Below are 21,474 nucleotides of genomic sequence, written 5' to 3'. Positions count from 1 at the left end.
GCATGTGCAAAGGTGTAGGTGTGTCTGAAAGTGTGTAAGTACAGAGCATGTGCATGCAAGGGTATAAAAATGTAAGCAAAGATGTGTGTATGAATGTATCTGATAGGAAAGTGAGAGAGAAAAGTGTATTGCTTCTTTGTTTTTCACTCCCTTTAAGAAATGTTCAAGGAAGATGAAAGACAGACTTCAGTGAAAACTGATATCCTCTATCCATAAAGCAAACATAGTTCTATGATTTACCCGCACTACCAACACACTCCCCCAATCCCTGTTCTGAAAGAGGAGTCTGGTAATTGTTTTAGAGGGGTAGAGGCAACATTAGTCTCAGAGCAATTTTGACTCTGTTAATTAAATTATAAAATTTCTTTTAAAAACAAAATATTACTACTCACACATATTTTGCCATTAGATATCCTTTATTAAAAAACATGAAAATTAGTATCAGAAAAGAGATCAAAGTTTCTAATATGCTCTGTTTAAACTCATTTAATATTCTAGTACACAGAGACTGTCACTATAAGTTCTAACACCTATAATTGATATTGTACAGACACATGAATCTAAGGAGGCCTCATCGGCAGGAACTATATGGACGCTGCAAAGACAAGACATTCTCCTGTGGCAATATGTACAGCTTTAAATACACCATGCGACAGGCAGCATGATTTGTACAGGACACCTGAACTCTTCTTGTAACTTACTGTACAGTCCTCTTTTGCAACTTGGCTCTGACCTGGTATTAGAAAATGAACTGGGTTTTTGTACTTTTTTGTACGTTGTATGACAATCGTCAATGGGAACAGAATAAAATAACTGCATGTAAAATTTTGAAAAAACACAGTGATGACAGATCACCAATTTAGTTAATGCAGGGCAACAAGTAGAAAGCTGCAATTCAAATGCTACCTGGCCTGTAATAACATTATCCTTCAAGTATTACAATGTTATTAATCCAGAGTTTAATTGTGCTTTGTTCCAGAAACATCCTTGCAATCTATGGTATGTTATTCCAAATCCCAAGTGCAAAGCTTATTTTATTCAGAACTTAATTAACAAACTTTACAATAAGGATGTTGCCTAAAAAAATCATGGAATTGAGTATTATGCTTTAAAATATTGTCACAGATAATTATTGCCAGTCATTTCATTTTAAATAACATGTGAAATAGTAGCATCTTTCTACATAATTTAATTGGGAGTTCCAGCTGGATACAAGGGAGCTGAACCCTCAAGACTGAAAATACATAAGCTGAATCAAAATCACATTCGTTGGTTTAAGTGACTTGACAACTATGGGAAATTATTACTTGGTTCTTTTACTTGACTGAAGAACTTCATCATAGAAGGATAAGACATTATTCTCAAAAGAAACACATAAAACTTTCTAGCTGGCAAATAAAAGTAGCAAATAATATCTGTCCTATGATTCTATTAGCATTGTTAAACAAATCTTGCATATAGCATACACCACTTACTTTCATTAAAAGCATATTCAAATCCTTCCAGTGTATCAGGAAAATCAAGAGGTGGTTCATCTTTTTTCATTAGTTCATCCAAATCTATCCTAGATAATAAATCTAGAAAAGAAATTACATGAAATTTATTTATATTCATTTTCATAGTTGATAACAAAGATTATATTTTAAATTATTTTAAGTATTCTTTTGTTCTATTAGATTACTTTTTATGTGTTGCCTTAACTGATAAGATTATTACATTTTTAAGTTCCCAAAGTGCTATTTTATGATGAGGTACAGTATCAATATAACATAAGCACTTTCAAAACCATAATTCTCAAAACAATCACAACCTAGATCCTATGTACCACTACGGTAAATTATTAACTTCTTCCCTTCAAAATATACAGCTATTAATTTGTACCTTATTAACCTCCTATCATTTTAAAAGTTTCAGATGTTAATATGACTTTTAAAAGGTCACTAAATCTTACATATAAATGAAACTACTATGAATAAGGGAACTTAAAAATAAAAATAATGGTAATATAGCATATTATTCTTTTAGAGGGGAAGATCATAATATTAAACTAAAACATGCTAACTGGAGAAAACTGGCTAACACAAAACAGTTTTTATTCTTCACATCATTTGATTATACATAATAAAAAAAACTGTCACCAAGGTTTTGTAAATAAACATTTTATTTTTGAATCTTTTTAGATTTACAGAAAAGTTGAAAGATAGTACAGATAGTGTCTGTACCCAGTTTCCCCTATTGTTAACATTCTACCTTACAAGGCTACATTTGTCAAAAGGAAGAAACCAATGTTGGTACATTACTGTTAACTAAGCCCAGATATTATTCATCAGTTTTTCCATTAATGTCCATTTTCTGTGCCAGGATCCCACCCAGGACACCACAGTACATACAGTCGGCATGGCTCCTCAGTCACGTCTTTTTATTTTGTGAGCATTTCCTTACCTCCTGTTACTACAAGGTGCTGCAGGCTTATCTCGTAGTTTCCCTGCCCCAGCCCTAAAATCAGCCTGTAGACAGTATTTAATGATCTCTTTTAGGCTATCATCATGGGATGAGGCAAAAATTCTTACTATATGTCATCTTAGTGTCATATGGAAACTCGGAAAAATTAAAGATAAACTTCAAATTTATTTAGTTCCCAAAAGATGTGTTTTGTTTTGTTTTTTAAGTTTAGATTTTGAGATTTTTTTTCAATCTAACTCAAGTTCCCGAAGAGAAAGAGCTCCTCGGATACATAGTATAGCAAACCAGTCCCCGCTTTCTTTTAAACAAAAGAAGAACCTCAGAATTAACACTTTATTTCTGTCTCTCATTTACACAGATATAACAAATCCATCTGTACAGATCATAAAAATATGCTAGAGGAAAAAATAGTTTGTCTACCTCCAGTCTCTAGTCTTTCCGTATGATACAAAGATAAGACATCAAAAAACTTGTAAAAAAAAAATTAAAAAGTCATTGTTTAAAATTCTTCAAACTGCTGTATCAAATAAACCTCAACTCACACAAAAATATACCATTTTCAGCATACAAACATGTTTATAAAAAAAGGTTTGCAAATTGTCTAGTAAAATAAAAGATGTCACAAAGTATGCATACTGGGCCCAAGAGATACATGCTGACAAATTTCTGATTCATTAGTAAAGCTCTGAACAACATGTAAATCTTTGCAAAATGGAGTAAAATAGAAGATTTTTAATAGCAAAAACTGGCTTGAAGATTCTCACATCTCTCCTTCCAATGAATTGAATTCCTTTACTTCACAGTCATCTTCCACAGTTCAAAATTTAGAAACCTTTTAATCAGACACACAAAAACCGTCCAATACATAAGCAGCTGTATTATGTCTAATATCCATTTTCTCCTTCTATCAGCTCAGATCATAAAATGCCATCTAACATCTATATATCATTTTAAAGACTTCACATACTTTACCTCACTTGCCCATCACAGCCCTATAAAGTAGTAGCATGTGTTATCATCTTCACTGTCTTTGAGACAAGGAAATAAGCTCAGAGAGGTAAAATGGCCTGCCCAAAATTAGACCTTAATAGTAAAGTGGGGTTAATAAAATAAATTTATTCCCCAATACCTAACTCAGTACTCTTTCAAAATCCCCATACTTTTATTCTATGTGCTATATAAACTCTAAAACGGTGTACCCCCTCTCTTCATTACCTTATAAAAAGAATAAACTCTTCTGAATACAGAAATATGCTTTGGCTTTGACCACAATGTTCCTTTGAATGATAAAATGAACAACTAAACAAATACGTATTGCTCAAACTTCTCCTCTGTCAACTGGAGAACTAGATTTTTTTTTATTTCATTAGCATTGAGAAGACACGTAGAAAGAAATTGTCAGAAATTATTTTTCTGCTTTGTAAAAGGAAAACAATGCTATATAACTGCATTTTACAGAGACTGGGTTCCAAAGGCAGTAGATTAGGCAAAAATCAAGTATAATAAAACATTTCCATTGAAAATCCCTTCAATCGCCTATAAAACACAGTACAACTGAATTCTTATAACCTAAATACATATCAGATGTAACGCAACTGTTTTTTCTAAAACATGCCTCTGGTGATTAAAGTGATTTAGCAACTAGAATTCTAAACTTCAACAAAGCATATGCAGTAACTGGATAAAAATACCATTTTATACCCCAAAGAATTGAAAACAAAGACTCAGATATTTGTACACCCCTGTTCACAGCAGCATTATTCACAACAGCCAAAAGGAGTAAGCAACCAGTTTCCATAGACAGATGAATGGTGTGATGGTTAATTTTATGTGTCATCTTGACTGGGTGCCCAGATATTTGGTTAAACATTATTCTGAGTGTGTCTGTGAAAGTGTTTCTGGATGAGATTAACATCTGAAACTGTAGACTGAGTAAAGCAGATTGCCCCCCACCTCCAATGTGGATGAACCTCATCCAATCCATTGAAGGCCTGAATAGAAGGTGAGTAAGACAGAATTCCCACTCTCTGTATGACTGTCTTCAAGCTAGGACATCAGTCGTCTGCCTTCACAGCACAGGCTCTGAGGATTTTGGAGGAAAGCCTTGCTATCCACTGCAGGTAACTACTCTCCTTTTGAGAAATACCTCTTGGCCTGCTACTGGGCCTGAGTAGAGACTGAACACTTAACCATGGGCTACCAACTTACCATGTAGCTGTCCATCATGAACTAGGTGTTAACTGAGTCATAAAATTGGGTCTGTACAATAGCATTCCATCATCAAATGGAAGTGGTATGTATGTGATCAGGACTGAGTAGGCCCTGAAGACAAAAGTAAGTTACATGAAGAAGTGGCCCAAATGCCTATGGTCTCCACTGCTGCTACACAGCCTTCTAGCCATCAGTGTGCACCTAAGCCCTCATCAGTTGACAGAAGAAGAAAAAACTTGAGTCTGGTTTATAGATGGTTCTGCATGATATTCAGACACCACCCAAAAGTGGACAGTTGAAACATTAGAGCCCCTTTTGGGGATATCCCTAAACGACAGTGGTAAAGAGAAATCTTCCCAGTGAGCAGAACTGAGAGCAGTGCACCTAGCTGTTCCATTTCTTTGGAAAGAGATATGGCCAGACATGTGATTATATAATGATTCACGGGCTGTGGCCAATTGTTTGCCTGGACAGTCAGGGACCTGGAAGGAACACGACTAGAAAATTGGTGACAAGGAAATCTGGAGAAGAGGTATGTGGATAGACCTCCCTGAATGAGCAAAAGATGAGAAGATATTTGTGTCCCAAGTGAATGCTCACTACCAGGTAACCTCAACAGAGGAATATTTTAAAAATCAAGTGTGCAGGGTGATCCATTCTGTGGACACCAGTCAAACCTGTCATCACCCAATGAGCTCAAGAACAAAGTGGCCATGGTGGCAAGGAAGGAGGTCATATGGGGGCTCAGTAATATGAACATCCACTCACCAAAGCCAACTTGGCTACAACCATAGCTGAGTGTCCAATTTGCCAGCAGCAGAGACCAACATTTCGTCCCCAACATGGCACCATTCCCTGGGGTGCTCAGCCAGCTACTTGGTGGCAGGTTAATTACACTGGATCACCTCCATCATGAAAGGGGCAGCATTTTGTTCTTACTGGAATAGATACTTTCTCTGGATACAGACTGGCCGTCCCTGCACTCAATGCTTCTGCCAAATCTGCTACCCGTGGACTTACAGAAGGCTTTATCCACCATCATGGTATTCCACACCACATTGTTTCTGATCAAGAAACTCACATTACAGCAAAAGAAGGGTGGCAATGGGCCCATGCTTATGGAACTCACTGGTCTTAACATGCTCCCCACCATCTTGAAGCAGCTAGTTTGACAGAATGGTGGACTGCCTTTTGAAGACTCAGTTACAGGGCCAGCTGGGTGGCAGAACCCTGCAGGGCTGGAACAAGATTCTCTAGAAGGCTGTATATACTCTGAATCAGTGTCCAAAATACAGTGCTATTTCTCCCACAGCCAGAATTCACAGGTCTAGAAATTAAGGGATGAAAATGGGAGTGGCACTACTCACTATTACCCCTAGCGAGCAAGGAAAAAGTGTCCATTCTCCTTATTCTTCTTTTTTTTTTTTTTTGTGGTACATGGGCCTCTCACTGTTGTGGCCTCTCCCGTTGCGGAGCACAGGCTCCGGACGCACAGGCTCAGCGGCCATGGCTCACGGGCCCAGCTGCTCCACGGCATGTGGGATCTTCCCGGACCAGGGCACGAACCTGTGTCCCCTGCATCGGCAGGCGGACTCTCAACCACTGCGCCACCAGGGAAGCCCCATTCTCCTTATTCTTATTCAACATAGCATTGGATGTCTTAGCCAGTGCAAAAAAGCAAGACTGAAAAGGAAGAAATAAAACTGTCCAACTAGCAAATGACATGATGGTCTACATAGAAAATCCCAAGGATCTACCAAGATAACCCCAAGAACTAATAAGCGACTTCAGCAAAGTCACAGAATATAATATCAACACACAAAACTTCATTATATTTCCAGAAACTATCAGTAAACATGTGACAATTGAAATTAAAAACACAATACCATTTACAATCACTCTAAAAAAATTATAATAAAGGACTTCCCTGGTGGCACAGTGGTTAAGCATCCGCCTGCCAATGCAGGGGACACGGGTTCGAGCCCTTGTCTGGGAAGATCCCACATGCTGCGGAGCCACTAAGCCCGTGTCTCACAACTACTGAGCCTGTGCTCTAGAGCCCACGAGCCATAACTACTGAGCCCGGGTACCACAACTACTGAAGCCCATGCGCCTAGAGCCTGTGCTCCACAACAAGAGAAGCCACCGCAAGGAGAAGCCCACACACTGCAACAAAGAGTAGCCCCCACTTGCCTCAACTACAGAAAGACTGCAAGCAGCAATGAAGACCCAACGCAGCCAAAAATATATACATATATATATATATAATAAGTATAAATCTAGTAACAAATGTGTAAGACTTACATGATGAAAATTACAAAGAATCAATGAAGGAACTCAAATATCTAAATAAATGACAGACATTCCATGTTCATGGACTAGAAACCTCAATATAGTAAAGACGTCAATTCTCACATTCGTCTATAGGTTTAAACACAATTCCTATCAAAATCTCAGTAAATTATCTTTTTGTGGTTATAGACAATTTTACTCTTAAAATTTACACGGAAAGGCAAAGGACCTAGAAAAGCCAAACAATTCCGAATAAGAATCAAGTGGGAAGAATCATTCTAGTCAATTTTAAGACTTACCATTTAGTTCAGTAATCAAGAGAGTATGAATTAGAGAAGAGACAGACACAGATACATGGAACAAAATAGAACACCCCAAAATAAGCCCACCGAAATATGTCCAATTTATTTTTGACAAAGGTGAAGAAGTAATTCAATAGCAGAAATACAGTCTTTTTCACAAACAGTGCTGGTGCAATTGGACATCAATAGGCAAAACAAACAAACAAACAAACAAAAAACCCTGACCTAAATCTCATACCTTACATAAAAATTAACTCAAAATGCATCATTAGTTTAAATGTAAAATCTAAACTATAAACCTTTTAGAAGAAAACATAAGAGAAGATCTTCACAAAGTAGGGCTAGGCAAAGAGTCCTTAGACATGACATCAAAACAATAATCCATAAAAAAAAAACTGAAAATAGGACTGTTTTAGGGACAAAGTTTTATTCAGTTTGTCAATTTGTTCTAAAATACACTTTACTATGCATTTGCCATTTTATCTTCTAATATTTTCAATTTGACTCCCTCATTAGTCATTTCAAGCTCCTGTGTGCTAAGCATTGTATTCCTATTGTACCAATGAAGAAAAAGATTTAGAGAAGTTAAGCAATTTGTTTCATGGTGAGTGGGAAAAAAATGAGTTTGAATCCAGATAGTTCTATATTTAGACCCTATCCATATTCTTTTAATGTCACTGTACTAACTCTAAAATCCAGAAAAATCCATCTGATCTCTTACATACTGCTTGTGGAAGTGTAAATTGGAACCACAACTTGAGAGATCAAATTTTCGCATTATCAAGTAAGGTTGAAGATGCACAAAAGCTATCTAAGTGGAAACCCAGCGAGTTTATTTAGATGGAAACACACACGTCCCTTATCCTCCTTCCTAAATTAACCATTATTCTGAGTGTGCAAGTCATTCTCAGCAGCATACATACATGCAGTAAAACCATCTATAGAGTTGTCTATAACTGTCTCCAATTCCTCTCTTCCCATTCTCTACTGAAGTTCTCCAATACGACTTTCATTTCCATCAATTCACTGAAAAGCTCTTTGTGAAGACCATCAATAACCTCTACACTGTCAAATCCAAAGTTAAATTCTCAGTCCTCATCTAAGCTGGTTTATAATCATTACTAAAGTAATTACTCTCATTTTCTTCACTACGTGTTCAGGATCTCTCTCTTGCTCCTAGGTCTCAGCCTATCTTACTAGAAATTCATTTTAAGCCTCTTTTGCTAGTTCTTCCTCATTTTCCTGACCCTAAGATCGAGATGTCCCACGGTTCAATCTTCAGACCTTTTCTCTTTCTGGCTACAGTGACATCCCTGGTGATCTCAATTAGGACCATAACTTTAAATATTACCTCTATGCTAATGATTCCTAAAACTTTTATCTCCAACCCAAATGCCCTCAACTCTACACTCAACTTCTCCAGCTTGATGTTTAAGTGGCATCTCAGTTTAATATTTAATATGTCAAAAACTTAACGCTTGCTTTCCACCATCGCCACCACAACCTGCTTTTCCCGCACTTTTCTTAGTCTAACTTTTCTTAATCTCATAAAATATCCCTAGAGCTAATGCCACAAAGACAATACAGGATCATTATCCTAACCTAGTATGACATTTCAAACAACAAAAATATGGTAAGGGCACTAGTCTTGACTCAAGAGACCACTAGTGTTAGTTTTACTGTTAAATACATGACCTGGAATAAGAAAAGCATTAAGAATTCTTACATCTGTAAAATCACAGGATTTTATGATTTATTTACTGAGTACATACTATATCTCAGACACTGAGGTAGTCACGGTATACAAATAATTACAAATAGATTAAGTACTGATATTCTTATTTTAGAATTGAAATGAATGTAAGGTCACCTAAATATTCCTATACCTTCATTAGGCACAATGAAAATATCCTGAAAAAGCAAATTAAGTATGTACCTTTCAGGGCTGTTGTCTTTTCTTTTTCATCTGGACCTCCCTGCTGGATGTGTGCCATGCTTATCCAAATTGGCAACAAAATTAAAGACCTCAAGGAAATAGACATCAATCTTCAGAAGACAGTCTAGAATGAATGAAAGCAATAAATTAAGCTCTACTCAATCCTACCTACTCCATGAGAAAGTCCTAGATCCTCCCAATTGGAATTAATCTCTCTATCCTGATTTCCCACTGCACTTTGTTGATGCCTATGCCGTAGTACTTATCATAGCCTGCCTTGCATTATAGTTATTTATGTATTTGTCTGGGTCACCTAACAGATTACAAGCCCCAGGATAAAGGTATCAACTTTTTGTCATCTTGATGTCTCTCATATCACCAAACACAACACTATACACACAGACACCTAATGCTGCTAAACTGAACTGAGCTAAACTTACTACTTAGGTGTAGTTCCCTATCATCTAATGTTCTTAAAACTATCTCCATGTAGTTTCTAAAACTTGACATTTCTTTTAAAATAAACTGTCAGCATGTCATGCACAAGGTCAGAATATTTTTTTCCCGGGACAGGCAGAAGGAGAAAAATACTTAAGGTAGCCATAAATTACCTCTAGTGTAATTCAAAATACAACTTTAAGGGAAAAAATTAACCCTTTAAAAAAAAAAACTATGTCAAATTCTATGTCTGGAAGCCATACTCTATAAATGGCACTCCAGTAAACAATCGTAATATAAACTTACGATTTATTAAAATCTAATGCTGCTCTGCCTTGGCCAAAAGGAAGGCATTTAAACTATAAATAGTTTCTCCCAGGGTGCCCACAAACAGGGAAAAAAACCCAAAACACTATTCCTAAAGTTTAAAAGAAAAGAATGCAACACATACAGTGGAAAAAAACTAAATGAAATTAAAACAGTCAATCCATACTGTTAAGGAAATAACATAAAAACTGCGATAAACAAGATTGAATATTCTTCTGACTGATTTACTTACTACCCAAAAAGCAAACTTCAGTTTCCACTCAGAGGTATATTGTACAATTATCTTTAAAAACTGAGGCATTTTTATAATTAACAGAGTAGAGCAGGAAATGCTTTAAAATAATAATAATAATACTTAAAATAATATTTTTAAACTATGAACATTCCCAGCGTCATAAAGCAATGCTGCCCTTATCTCAATTCTAACTGTAGGTGGGGTAGTATAAGAGGAAGGGCCCTCTGGCTCTACTACTAACTAGCCATGTGTCCTTGACAAATTATTTAACTTCTCTCACTTTCCACATATGTAAAATGTAAATGATAATCATGCTTCCCTCATGGTGTTACAATGAGGTTAAATGTAGAACATTTAGTATAGTGCCTGATGTGTAATTAAGTGTCCGACACATGCTGGTTTATATTTTTTAAATGTTGTAAATGTATCCTAGCTTCACTACTTAATAACAGCTCTGTGGCCAGGGACAAATCACTTAATATTCAAAAATCTTCAGATTCCTCATTTATAAAGTGTAGCTCATATAATAGTGGTTGAGAAGTAATATTACAGAAGGTGTGTACAGCTGATCATTGCTATTACTAGTGGTATTACTGTTTCTCAATAATGTGAAGTTTCCTAACCTAGGAATAACTAAAATATGAGCCTATTTTTGACTGGGAAAGCATTTTCACTTAGCATGGAAGTAGCTGTTGTTTTTCTTCTGTGAATAGGTAACTCAAAACTCTGTAAATTCTACATGGATGAAATATGTCTATATTCCTTCAAGACACGTATTTTTGTCTATAGGGTGAGCAATGTGCAAGACACCAGGGTGCAATGGTGAGTAAAACATGGTCACGGCCCGGGTGGGGCTTACTCTCTCGTGACCAAATGAAACTACCAAATTGCCACAAATAAAATATATGAGACCCAGACTGATCATTACAACACTGTTATAAAAGGGCTTCCCTGGTGGCGCAGTGGTTGACAGTCTGCCTGCCGATGCAGGGGACACGGGTTCGTGCCCCGGTCCAGGAAGATCCCACATGCCGCGGAGCGGCTGGGCCCGTGAGCCATGGCTGCTGAGCCATGGCCGCTGAGCCTGCGCATCCGGAGCCTGTGCTCCACAACGCGAGAGGCCACAACGGTGAGAGGCCCGCGTACAGCAAAACAAAAAAAGAAAAAGCAATATTTGTAAGGGTTATCTATTTACATTCAGGAATTAGTTTTATCTGTCAAGTCCCACAAGTTTGTGTACACGTTTCTCCGGCAACTCATTATCTACCATCTTGTAGCAGAAATGAAACAGAAATGTTCATGATGATAGAGATTCCATACAGTGCTCTTTGCTAACAATTCCAAAACCAAATTAACTATCTATAGGAGACTTCTTGCATTTTTTTACTCTATCCCTCTGCCAATTCAGTTTTCTTCTAAATGTAAACTGTTAGGTTATTTTTCACTGGCCTCAAATTGTCTAATTTCTAAACAGAACAATTTTTATTATTATTTCATTGTGATTGTTTCACTGAAGGCGAAATTATAAAATAGTTTTGATGCTAGAGTCATTTTCAAGATTCATATTTTAAAATTCTGGGGATCTAATGTACAGCATGGTGACTAAAGTTAACAATACTGTGCTGTATACTTGAAAGTTGCTAAGAGAGTAGGTCTTAAAAGTTCTCACCACAAAACAAAAAAAAAGTAACTATGTGAGGTTATAGATGTGTTAACTAACCTTATTGTGGTAATCATTTTGCAAACATACATAAATCAAGTCATCACATTATATGTCTTAAATACACATAATGTTCTATGTCAATTATATCTCAATAAAACTTGAAAAAAGCTCTAACTGCTCTACAATGTTTAATAACACATTCCCCCTTTAAGACTTTGATCTTCATGAGGACAGGTATCATGACTGTCCCTAGCACAATGTCTGATACATTGTGGAGCTCAATGTATATTTGTCAAATTCACAAATAAATGAGTAAGAGATATAGGGAAAAAAATACAATTCACATTTTAAAGAATCATTTTTAAGACTCCCAAGATCAAATATCAATTAATAATCATTATGCTTATTTTATACAAGACAACCCAAAAACACACGTTGCAATTCACTGAAGTGATGATATATAAGTTAGGAGACTACTAACTACTATCTTTGACCCTAAACTTTATAGCAGCAGATACAAAGCAGGTAAGCATGAAGCAAACTGCCTATCGCCTTCTTATTCACTGTTAGATTTTTATCTTCTTGAGTTATTTTCCTTGGCTGTGGCACAGCTGGTGAAACTAAATCAGGAACATTATAAATTCTCAATTTAGTTTTCCTCATAAAAATTCAGAGTTATAACATGCATGACCACAGATAAACATTACTGCAAATTCAGCCAGCAAGCCGTCTGATACATTTGATGTATATATATTAATACGTGCACTCGACATAGTTTATTTAGTATTATCTGATGGAGGTTAGGTTATAGGGAATAAAGTGGTGGAAGGTTTTTACTGATGTGAACTGCGACACAGTTGACATGCTGTATACTTCATGATAACCACTGCTGTTTAAATATGGTTTCCTAGAAATGGTTACAATATAAACTAGATTCAAAACATCTCAGTTTGCGATTTCATTCTGCAAACTACACAAAGCAATTATCATATCTTCTTCCTTTCTATGGTTCCAACAGAGAATCCACTATGTATAAATAAAGCTATAAATAACTTGTCATGTGTAATGTTTATCCAGTGAGCATTTCAAAACATGAAACAGTAGAATATTTCTTATTTGCCCTATTTGCTCAAAATATGGCATGAGCACTTATAAAATGTACACAAAGATACACAGAAGCCTTAGTTTCCTACATCTGTTTGTTTTTAGATAGGTATTAAATAGGACCTAGATATAGATTATTTTGCAACAGAAGGCCTTTCCACCTCACATTCTGAATGTAATGATGAAAGTACAAAACATATCACAGGACGAGTAAAATTGGGTTAAGTCCCTGGGACCCCTGGAGCTGGTTTGGTCCCCCAAAGAATCTATGCTAAGTCAGGCTCTGAAATCCAGCTCATGAAAGCTTACTTGCAATCAAAAACACAGTAATTGAACTGGTACCACAGCTTTAAGAAGAACCAAAACATCTACCCAAATTACAGTTAAAATATGCATGTTACTCAGAAGTTCCTCATCAGCAACGTTTAGTTCGTAACAATCCGGGACAGTTTATAGTTCTGAGTCAATAGTGTGAAAAATGTATGTTTTGGAGAGAGAGTGTGTGTGATAGTGTGTGTGTGTGTGTGTGTGTGTGTGTGTGTGTGTGTGTGTGTGTGTGTGTACAGACATATGGGCACTGGGGAAGAGGCTAAAGAAGAGTAAGGGCATCAGGCTGAAGAAGACATGGAAGACAAGGCCCAGGGTAATATGGGCTGTTAGTGCATAGAAAATGGTGGCTTCTACAGAGAATGTAATCTATATGTGGGTCAAGGTTTAGCTCAGGGTAGGAATATCTTGTTCCAATCCAAACACACCTAAAGTAATTCCTTAGTTTCTCAAGCAAAGTGATGTTTTAGGTTTGGGAGGAGAAATTCAGGTTTTTAGCCTCAATTCCACCACCTAGTGGCTGAGTGATCTTGAGAAAGTCACAACTTCTCTAACCTAAGTAATGGGAATAACAAAGAAAATAAGAGCACTTCCCTTTACAGGGGGATTATGAAGATCATACGAAAAAATGTAGACAAAAACATTTTACAAACTATAAATTCCTTTATAAATATTAGTAATCCACATAACATTAGAAATATTTTGGTTCCAATTACTATGTGCTCAAACGCCAAAAAGGATATTCTCATCATCCAGTTTATAGGAATGAGAAAATTTCAATGTGTATCATTTGGGTGAATTGTTAGAATAAACAATTAAGCCCCATAATAAGTACTTGTTGAGTTGACTTGGGTTTCCAAGACTATATTGAATATAATTATAATGGAACTTAAATTAATTTTTAATATAATTTGTTTATATGCTTGTCTAATCTTATTAAAATGTATGTCTGGAAAAGTTCAAGTATGTGAGTTCTACCTTCATTCAGATTAAAGTTGTGTCTAAAGAAGAACACTATTCCAACTATCTCCTAAATGCACATGTTACAAAGTCACCAAGTCCTTTCCCATCCATTATCTTATTAGGTCACTGCCACAACTGGCTGATAGAGTCAAACTACTCAATTTCAACTAGGAAAATAATTCTAGTTTCTTTATCCTACAGAAGTTTTTCACTCTTGTGTACTAATTTATGTCATCAGGGAGTATTACAATTTGGAGTTTAGACAAGTTGGAGGTAGTTGATTACATATATACAGACAAAAGCTGTCCACCAAAATTGTCTCAACCTATTTGGTTTGCTATTCAGAATTAAGATTGATAAAAATTACTCCCCATCATAACAGAATACTCCTCAGCCATAAAAAAGAATGAAATATTGCCATTTGCAGCAACATGGATAGACCTACAGAATATTATACTTAGTGAAGCAAGTTAGAGAAAGACAAATATTATGTGGTACCACTTATATGTGGAATCTAAAAAATAAAACAAATGAAATGATATACAAAACAGAAACAGACACAGAAAACAAATTTATAGTTACCAAAAGGGAAATGGAGGGGGGGGAAGGATAAATTAGGAGTATGGGATTAACAAATACAAACTACTATACATAAAATAAATAAGTGACAAGGATTTACTGTATAGCATAGGAAACTATATTCAATATCTTGTAATAACCTTTAATGGAAAATAATCTGAAAAAATATATATATATAACTGAATCATTTTGCACACCTGAAACTAACACAATATTGTAAATCAACTGTACGATAATAAAAAATTTAATAAATCAACAAAAAATGTAATCCCTAAACTGGAAACAAACTGAAACAAACTACTCATCAAGTTTGTTATACAACTATTAAAAAAAAAATTACTCCCCATCATTCCTCACAGTACTTTGGCAAATCAAGCATCTAAAAGAAAGAGTCAAAAGTTAAGGAATATCAAATACAAAGATTTTAGAAGAAACTAATATTGTACTACTGTGTCTTTTTAACAGGTTGCGAGCTTGGTAGTCATCTGGTTAGGTTTCATATTGCTTTCTGGTTAGCAAAAAGACAGAAACTCAACAAGGCTAGAGTGAAAACGTTAGAATATCTGCAAGACAATGCTAAAACTGAATCTAAGAAATTAAACATGGCTAAGACAATTCTTTAGATAACTCTCAATTTTGAAGCCCCACAAAAGAAAAAATAATTTAAGTAGACTTTTATGAAGTTTTCATAATATGGAACAGAAATAGCAGAGCTATGGCAGAGGACAAAATAATTCTCAAAAAGGAGATATGCTCAAAATTTCAGAAAAACAGGGTAAATCAAACAAATAGTATCTTTTATAGGGGTCAAATTAAAATGTCATTAGCTACTTAAGAGACTCTATGGTAAACATGAACAATAAAATATAGCTTATATTATGAATGTACATACCTCCAGGCCAAATTGACCAAGCAGAAACTATCTTCATAAGATTTAAAAGTAGCCAATACCATGAAATAACAGTGATAACATATTTGCAAAGCCTGAACCAAATTTTCTCATTCCATAAATACTCTTACTAGCATCTGTGCTCAACTTTGTGAACTCAAAGTTCAACCTGAATTTTAAAATATAATATGCATGTTGTAGACACTAAGATGACCCACCCTCTGCCCCCACCATGCCCCTTCAAGGGGAACTGGCTGCTCAGTAGCAGGGAGTACACTCAGCAAACAGCCTCAAGCTGTTCACCACTTAAGAGTCAGCCTCAGATGCAGAGCACTGCCTCACTCAAGGTCATGCCTTTCCCAGGTTGACTGACCCACAGGAGCTGACTGAACCAAGCGGGGAAACAAAGGCCCAGCCATTTCAGCCTGATGCACGAGAAGCCTGACAGGCACTATTTGCTCCAGAGCTCACTGCCAGGTTGGCTGAGGTTCTGTCAGGCCTGCATTTAGTTCAACTTCTCCCTTTGACGAATACCGTTGTCCTCCTTGTTTTCACAAGTGTCGATCTCTAATAAACACCTTGCACTCCAAATTTTGTCTCAGCATCTGCTTCTGAAAAATCCAAGCTGCAACAATGTACTTTTCTAAATTATTTTTCTGCAAATTAAACAAAAAAATTCTGATGCTGAGACTTTATATATCCAGACTTTATATATCCAGAATATATAAAGAACACTAGCAACTCAACAATAAAAAGACAACCTAATTTTAAAAACTGACAAAGGATATGAATATACATCTCTCCAAAGAAGATACACAAATGACCAAAAAGCACAAAAAAGATATGCTCAGCATCATTAGTCATTATGAAAATGCAAATCAAAACCACAGTAAGATACCACTTCACACCCTATAACATGGCTGTAAGCAACAAGAAAAACAAATGCTGGTGAGAATGTGGAAAAATTGGAACCCTCATCCATCATCAGAAGAAATGTAAACTGGTGTAGCCACTCACGAAAACAGTCTGGCAGTTCCTCAAAATGTTAAACATAGATTTACCAAAAGACCCAGCAATTCCACTTCCAGCTACATACCTAAGAGAAATGAAAACACATGTCCATACCAAAACTTACACATAAATGTTTACAGAAGCATTATTCGTAATTGCCGAAAAGCAGAAACAACTTAAATGTCTATCAAGTGACAACTGGATACACAAAATGTGGTATATATCCATATAACAGAATATTACTCACTAATTAAAAAAAAGACTGAAGTAGTGACATATGCTACAACACGAACGACAATGAAAACATGATAAGCGAGAGAAAGACCACATAGCGTATGATTCCATTTATATGAAATGTCTAGAACAGGCAAATCCACTGAAACAGAAAGCAGATTAATAAAGAGTTTTGGGGAGTTGGGGTGGGGGAGAGAATGAGAAGTGATTGCCAGTGGGTACTTAAGTTTCTTTTTGAGGTGATGATTCTGATAGTCCAAAAGAGATATGTTTACATTGGAGCAGTATTCCTCACTGTGTATTAAGTGGCTCTCTCTCTCCCATCTCTTCCTTAAAGCTACCATGCCAAAGGTCAAGGCACAGTCTCAAAAGGGAGGAGGCTTGACCATTTCATTCATTCTTCTCTTTTCCTTCCATGAAAACAAAATTGTTAAATGGACTTCAGGCACACTCACTTAAAGAACTTCTCTCTTCAAATGTCCCTATCATCCCTTCCACCAGAGCCAGGATGGCAACCGTCTAGGCCTGCTCTATCGAGACATTAGGGGCAAATATATTATTTCCTAGGTATAAAAGGTGAACATTATATATAAAGTTTTTGTAAACCACAGTACTCTAGTCTAGCTTGTTCTAGTTCTGTGCATTGAGGATTCTCTGTTAATGATAATTTGCCTCCCTGGCCTGTCCCTATCCCTTACATACATCTTCCAGTGAGAATGCGGTCAGAGCACTGATTCACTTTGGTCATGATTTGTTAATTATTTGGCCACACACCACCTAAGGGTATCCCAATTTTACCCAATTTCTAATAAGGACTGAAATTTGGTAATAATTGCCTTATTATTATTATTGCAACTGATCCCACACATAATACTAACTTACTTCAAAGTTAGAAATGTACCACGTACTATAGGGAAAAATAAAAATGAAGGAAAAACTTGAGCATATAATCAAGCAATTTATTCTGACGCCTGGTGAGCTATACTAATAACACCAGCAATAAAGTTTAATGGCAAAGTTAAGCTTTGTGGAGACCACAACTGTACTGTAAATAGGTATTTAAGTACCACTCATATCCAGTGTCTACTGACAGTGCACTCCTTATTGTTTATTTAAGGGGAAAGTATCTGTGAAGCCTGACTTTACCTAAATGTGTTAACAACTGGGAATGCTATCACTTAAGTGCCTTCAGAATGAATGATTTTTTCTTTTTTTTTGGCTTCTAGACTTCCCCAATTCTTTACGAAGTGCTAATACTTTCTAGAATTTAATGTCTGTACCATATTTCAAAAATGACCACATCCTGAGACCAACAGGTGATCAACTCAGAAAGACTTGGGAAGACTCTCTGTTGCTGTGATACTACAAATATCTGATGTTAAATAAAGAGAATTAGAAATGTGAAACTTCAAATCACCTTTCTAAACTACCGTATTAGTTACAGTGGCTATTTACTTTATACAGAAAACAAGAAATACAATTCATATTGTAACTTGACTAAATTAACAAAGGATTTGAGGCAGCAAAATTCTCTTATTCCAAAAACAAAGAGCTTTGAACCCTCCTGGCTTCCACAAAATATATTTCCCCCACTAAAACAACCATCACTTAGCCACAGTATTAATTACAGGAAGTTAACTCTGTGGCACTAAAGTTGTCAGCACAAGGACACTTTGTGGAATGATAACCCATTTATATTACTAGACCTATGCTTAAACACAGTATGCCAGATGGCATTCATTACTATTGTCTACGTAAGCACAAAGTAGTAGAATCCTTTCCTATGATCATGAGAGTAAAGAATTTTACAAATAGATTTTTATTTCTTTATAATTTTTTATTGAAGTATAGCTGATTTACAATGTAGTGTTCATTACTGCTTTACAGCAAAGGGATTCAGTTGTACATGTATATATACATTCTTTTCTTTATATATTCTTTTACATCATGGTTTACAGGTGCTTGTATTAGCAGCAGTTTGGCAGAATAGTTAAGGTCCCGGATGCTAAAGCCTCGCTTTGTTCAAACACCAGCTCTGCCGCTTGCCAGCTGTGGAAGCCACGTGCCTTAGTTTTCCCATCTCTATAAAGGACAAATAATAGCACCTACCTCATAGCATTGTAAAAATTGAATGAGTTCATGTGTGAACAGGGCTTGGCCATGTAGCATGAAAGACTTAACTGTAAGTATTTCTTTTTGTCATTTCTTTGTTTTGTTTTTTAACTATCACTTTATTGGAGTATAATTGCTTTACAATGGTATGTTAGTTTTTGCTTTATAACAAAGTGAATCAGTTATACATATACATATGTTCCCATATCTCTTCCCTCTTGTGTCTGCCTCCCTCTCACCCTCCCTACCCCACCCCTCTAGGTGGTCACAAACCACCGAGCTGATCTCCCTGTGCTATGCAGCTGCTTCCCACTAGCTATCTATTTTACATTTGGTAGCGTATATATGTCCATGCCACTCTCTCACTTCATCACAGCTTACCCTTTCCCCTCCCCATATCCTCAAGTCCATTCTCTAGTAGGTCTGTGTCTTTATTCCCGTCTTACCCCTGGGTTCTTCATGACCTTTTTTTTTTTTTCCTTAGATTCTATATATATGTGTTAGCATACGGTATTTGTTTCTCTCTCTGACTTACTTCACTCTGTATGACAGACTCTAGGTCCATCCACCTCAATACAAATAACTCAATTTCGTTTCTTTTTATGGCTGAGTAATATTCCATTGTATATATGTGCCACATCTTCTTTATCCATTCATCCGATGATGGACACTTAGGTTGTTTCCATCTCCTGGCTATTGTAAATAGAGCTGCAATGAACATTTTGGTACATGAGTCTTTTTGAATTATGGTTTTCTCAGGGTATATGCCCAGTAATGGGATTCCTGGGTCATATGGTAGTTCTATTTGTAGTTTTTTAAGGAAACTCCATACTGTTCTCCATAGTGGTTGTATCAATTCACATTCCCAACAGCAGTGCAAGAGTGTTCCCTTTTCTCCACACCCTCTCCAGCATTTATTGTTTCTAGATTTTTTGATGACGGCCACTCTGACCGGTGTGAGATGATATCTCATTGTAGTTTTGATTTGCATTTCTCTAATGATTAATGACACTGAGCATTCTTTCATGTGTTTATTGGCAATCTGTATATCTTCTTTGGAGAAATGTCTATTTAGGTCTTCTGCCCATTTTTGGATTGGGTTGTTTGTTTTTTTGATATTGAGCAGCATGAGCTGCTTGTAAATTTTGGAGATTAATCCTTTGTCAATTGCTTCATTTGCAAATATTTTCTCCCATTCTGAGGGTTGTCTTTTGGTCTTGTTTATGGTTTCCTTTGCTGTGCAAAAGCTTTGAAGTTTCATTAGGTCCCATTTGTTTATTTTTGTTTTTATTTCCATTTCTCTAGGAGGTGGGTCAAAAAGGATCTTGCTGTGATTTATGTCATAAAGTATTCTGCCTATGTTTTCCTCTAAGAGTTTGATAGTGTCTGGCCTTACATTTAGGTCTTTATCAATTTTGAGTTTACTTTTGTGTATGGTGTTAGGGAGTGTTCTAATTTCATACTTTTACAAGTACCTGTCCAGTTTTCCCAGCACCACTTATTGAAGAGGTTGTCTTTTCTCCACTGTATATTCTTGCCTCCTTTATCAAAAATAAGGTGACCATGTGTGTGTGGGTTTATCTCTGGGCTTTCTATCCTGTTCCATTGATCTATCTTTCTGTTTTTGTGCCAGTACCATACTGTCTTGATTACTGTAGCTTTGTAGTATAGTCTGAAGTCAGGGAGCCTGATTCCTCCAGCTCCATTTTTCGTTCTCAAGATTGCTTTGGCTATTCGGGGTCTTTTGTGTTTCCATACAAATTGTGAAAATTTTTGTTCTAGTTCTGTGAAAAATGCCAGTGGTAGTTTGATAGAGATTGCATTGAATCTGTAGATTGCTTTGGGTAGTAGAGTCATTTTCACAATGTTGATTCTTCCAATCCAAGAACATAGCATATCTCTTCATCAATTTGTATCATCTTTAATTTCTTTCATCAGTGTCTTATAATTTTCTGCATACAGGTCTTTTGTCTCCTTACCCAGGTTTATTCCTAGATATTTTATTCTTTTTGTTGCAATGGTAAATGGGAGTGTGTTCTTAATTTCACTTTCAGTTTTTTCATCATTAGCCTATAGGAATGCCAGAGATTTCTGTGCATTAATTTTGTATCCTGCTACTTTACCAAATTCATTGATTAGCTCTAGTAGTTTTCTGGTAGCATCTTTAGAATTCTCTATGTATAGTATCATGTCATCTGCAAACAGTGACAGATTTACTTCTTTTCCAATTTGGATTCCTTTGATTTCTTTTTCTTCTCTGATTGCTGTGACTAAAACTTCCAAAACTATGTTGAATAACAGTGGTGAGAGTGGGCAACCTTGTCTTGTTCCTGATCTTAGTGGAAATGCTTTCAGTTTTTCACCATTGAGGACGATGTTGGCTGTGGG

The 21,474-nt window shown here is 36.2% G+C and overlaps 1 protein-coding gene across 10 annotated transcripts in view; it reads right to left on the bottom strand.

Moving 5' to 3' along the window:
• Nucleotides 1-21,474, bottom strand: part of FAM172A (family with sequence similarity 172 member A) — a 428,090-nt gene that overhangs the window by 380,276 nt on the left and 26,340 nt on the right. For 7 of the 10 annotated variants that reach the window (XM_033401173.2, XM_004263530.4, XM_049708431.1 and 4 more), the window contains exons 2-3: nt 9,205-9,328; nt 1,476-1,577 (exon numbers count right to left, since the gene is read on the bottom strand). In XM_033401173.2, the coding sequence (XP_033257064.1) occupies nt 1,476-1,577; nt 9,205-9,310 (208 nt within the window). In that variant the 5' untranslated portion in view covers nt 9,311-9,328. The remainder of the gene's footprint in view (nt 1-1,475; nt 1,578-9,204; nt 9,329-21,474) is intronic. The other 3 variants (XM_033401197.2, XM_004263531.4, XM_049708433.1) reach the window with 1 other exon arrangement.

Source organism: Orcinus orca, chromosome 3, assembly GCF_937001465.1.
Source record: "Orcinus orca chromosome 3, mOrcOrc1.1, whole genome shotgun sequence".
NCBI classification, from domain to species: Eukaryota; Metazoa; Chordata; class Mammalia; order Artiodactyla; family Delphinidae; genus Orcinus; species Orcinus orca.
This window is presented reverse-complemented; position numbering and strand designations above follow the sequence as displayed.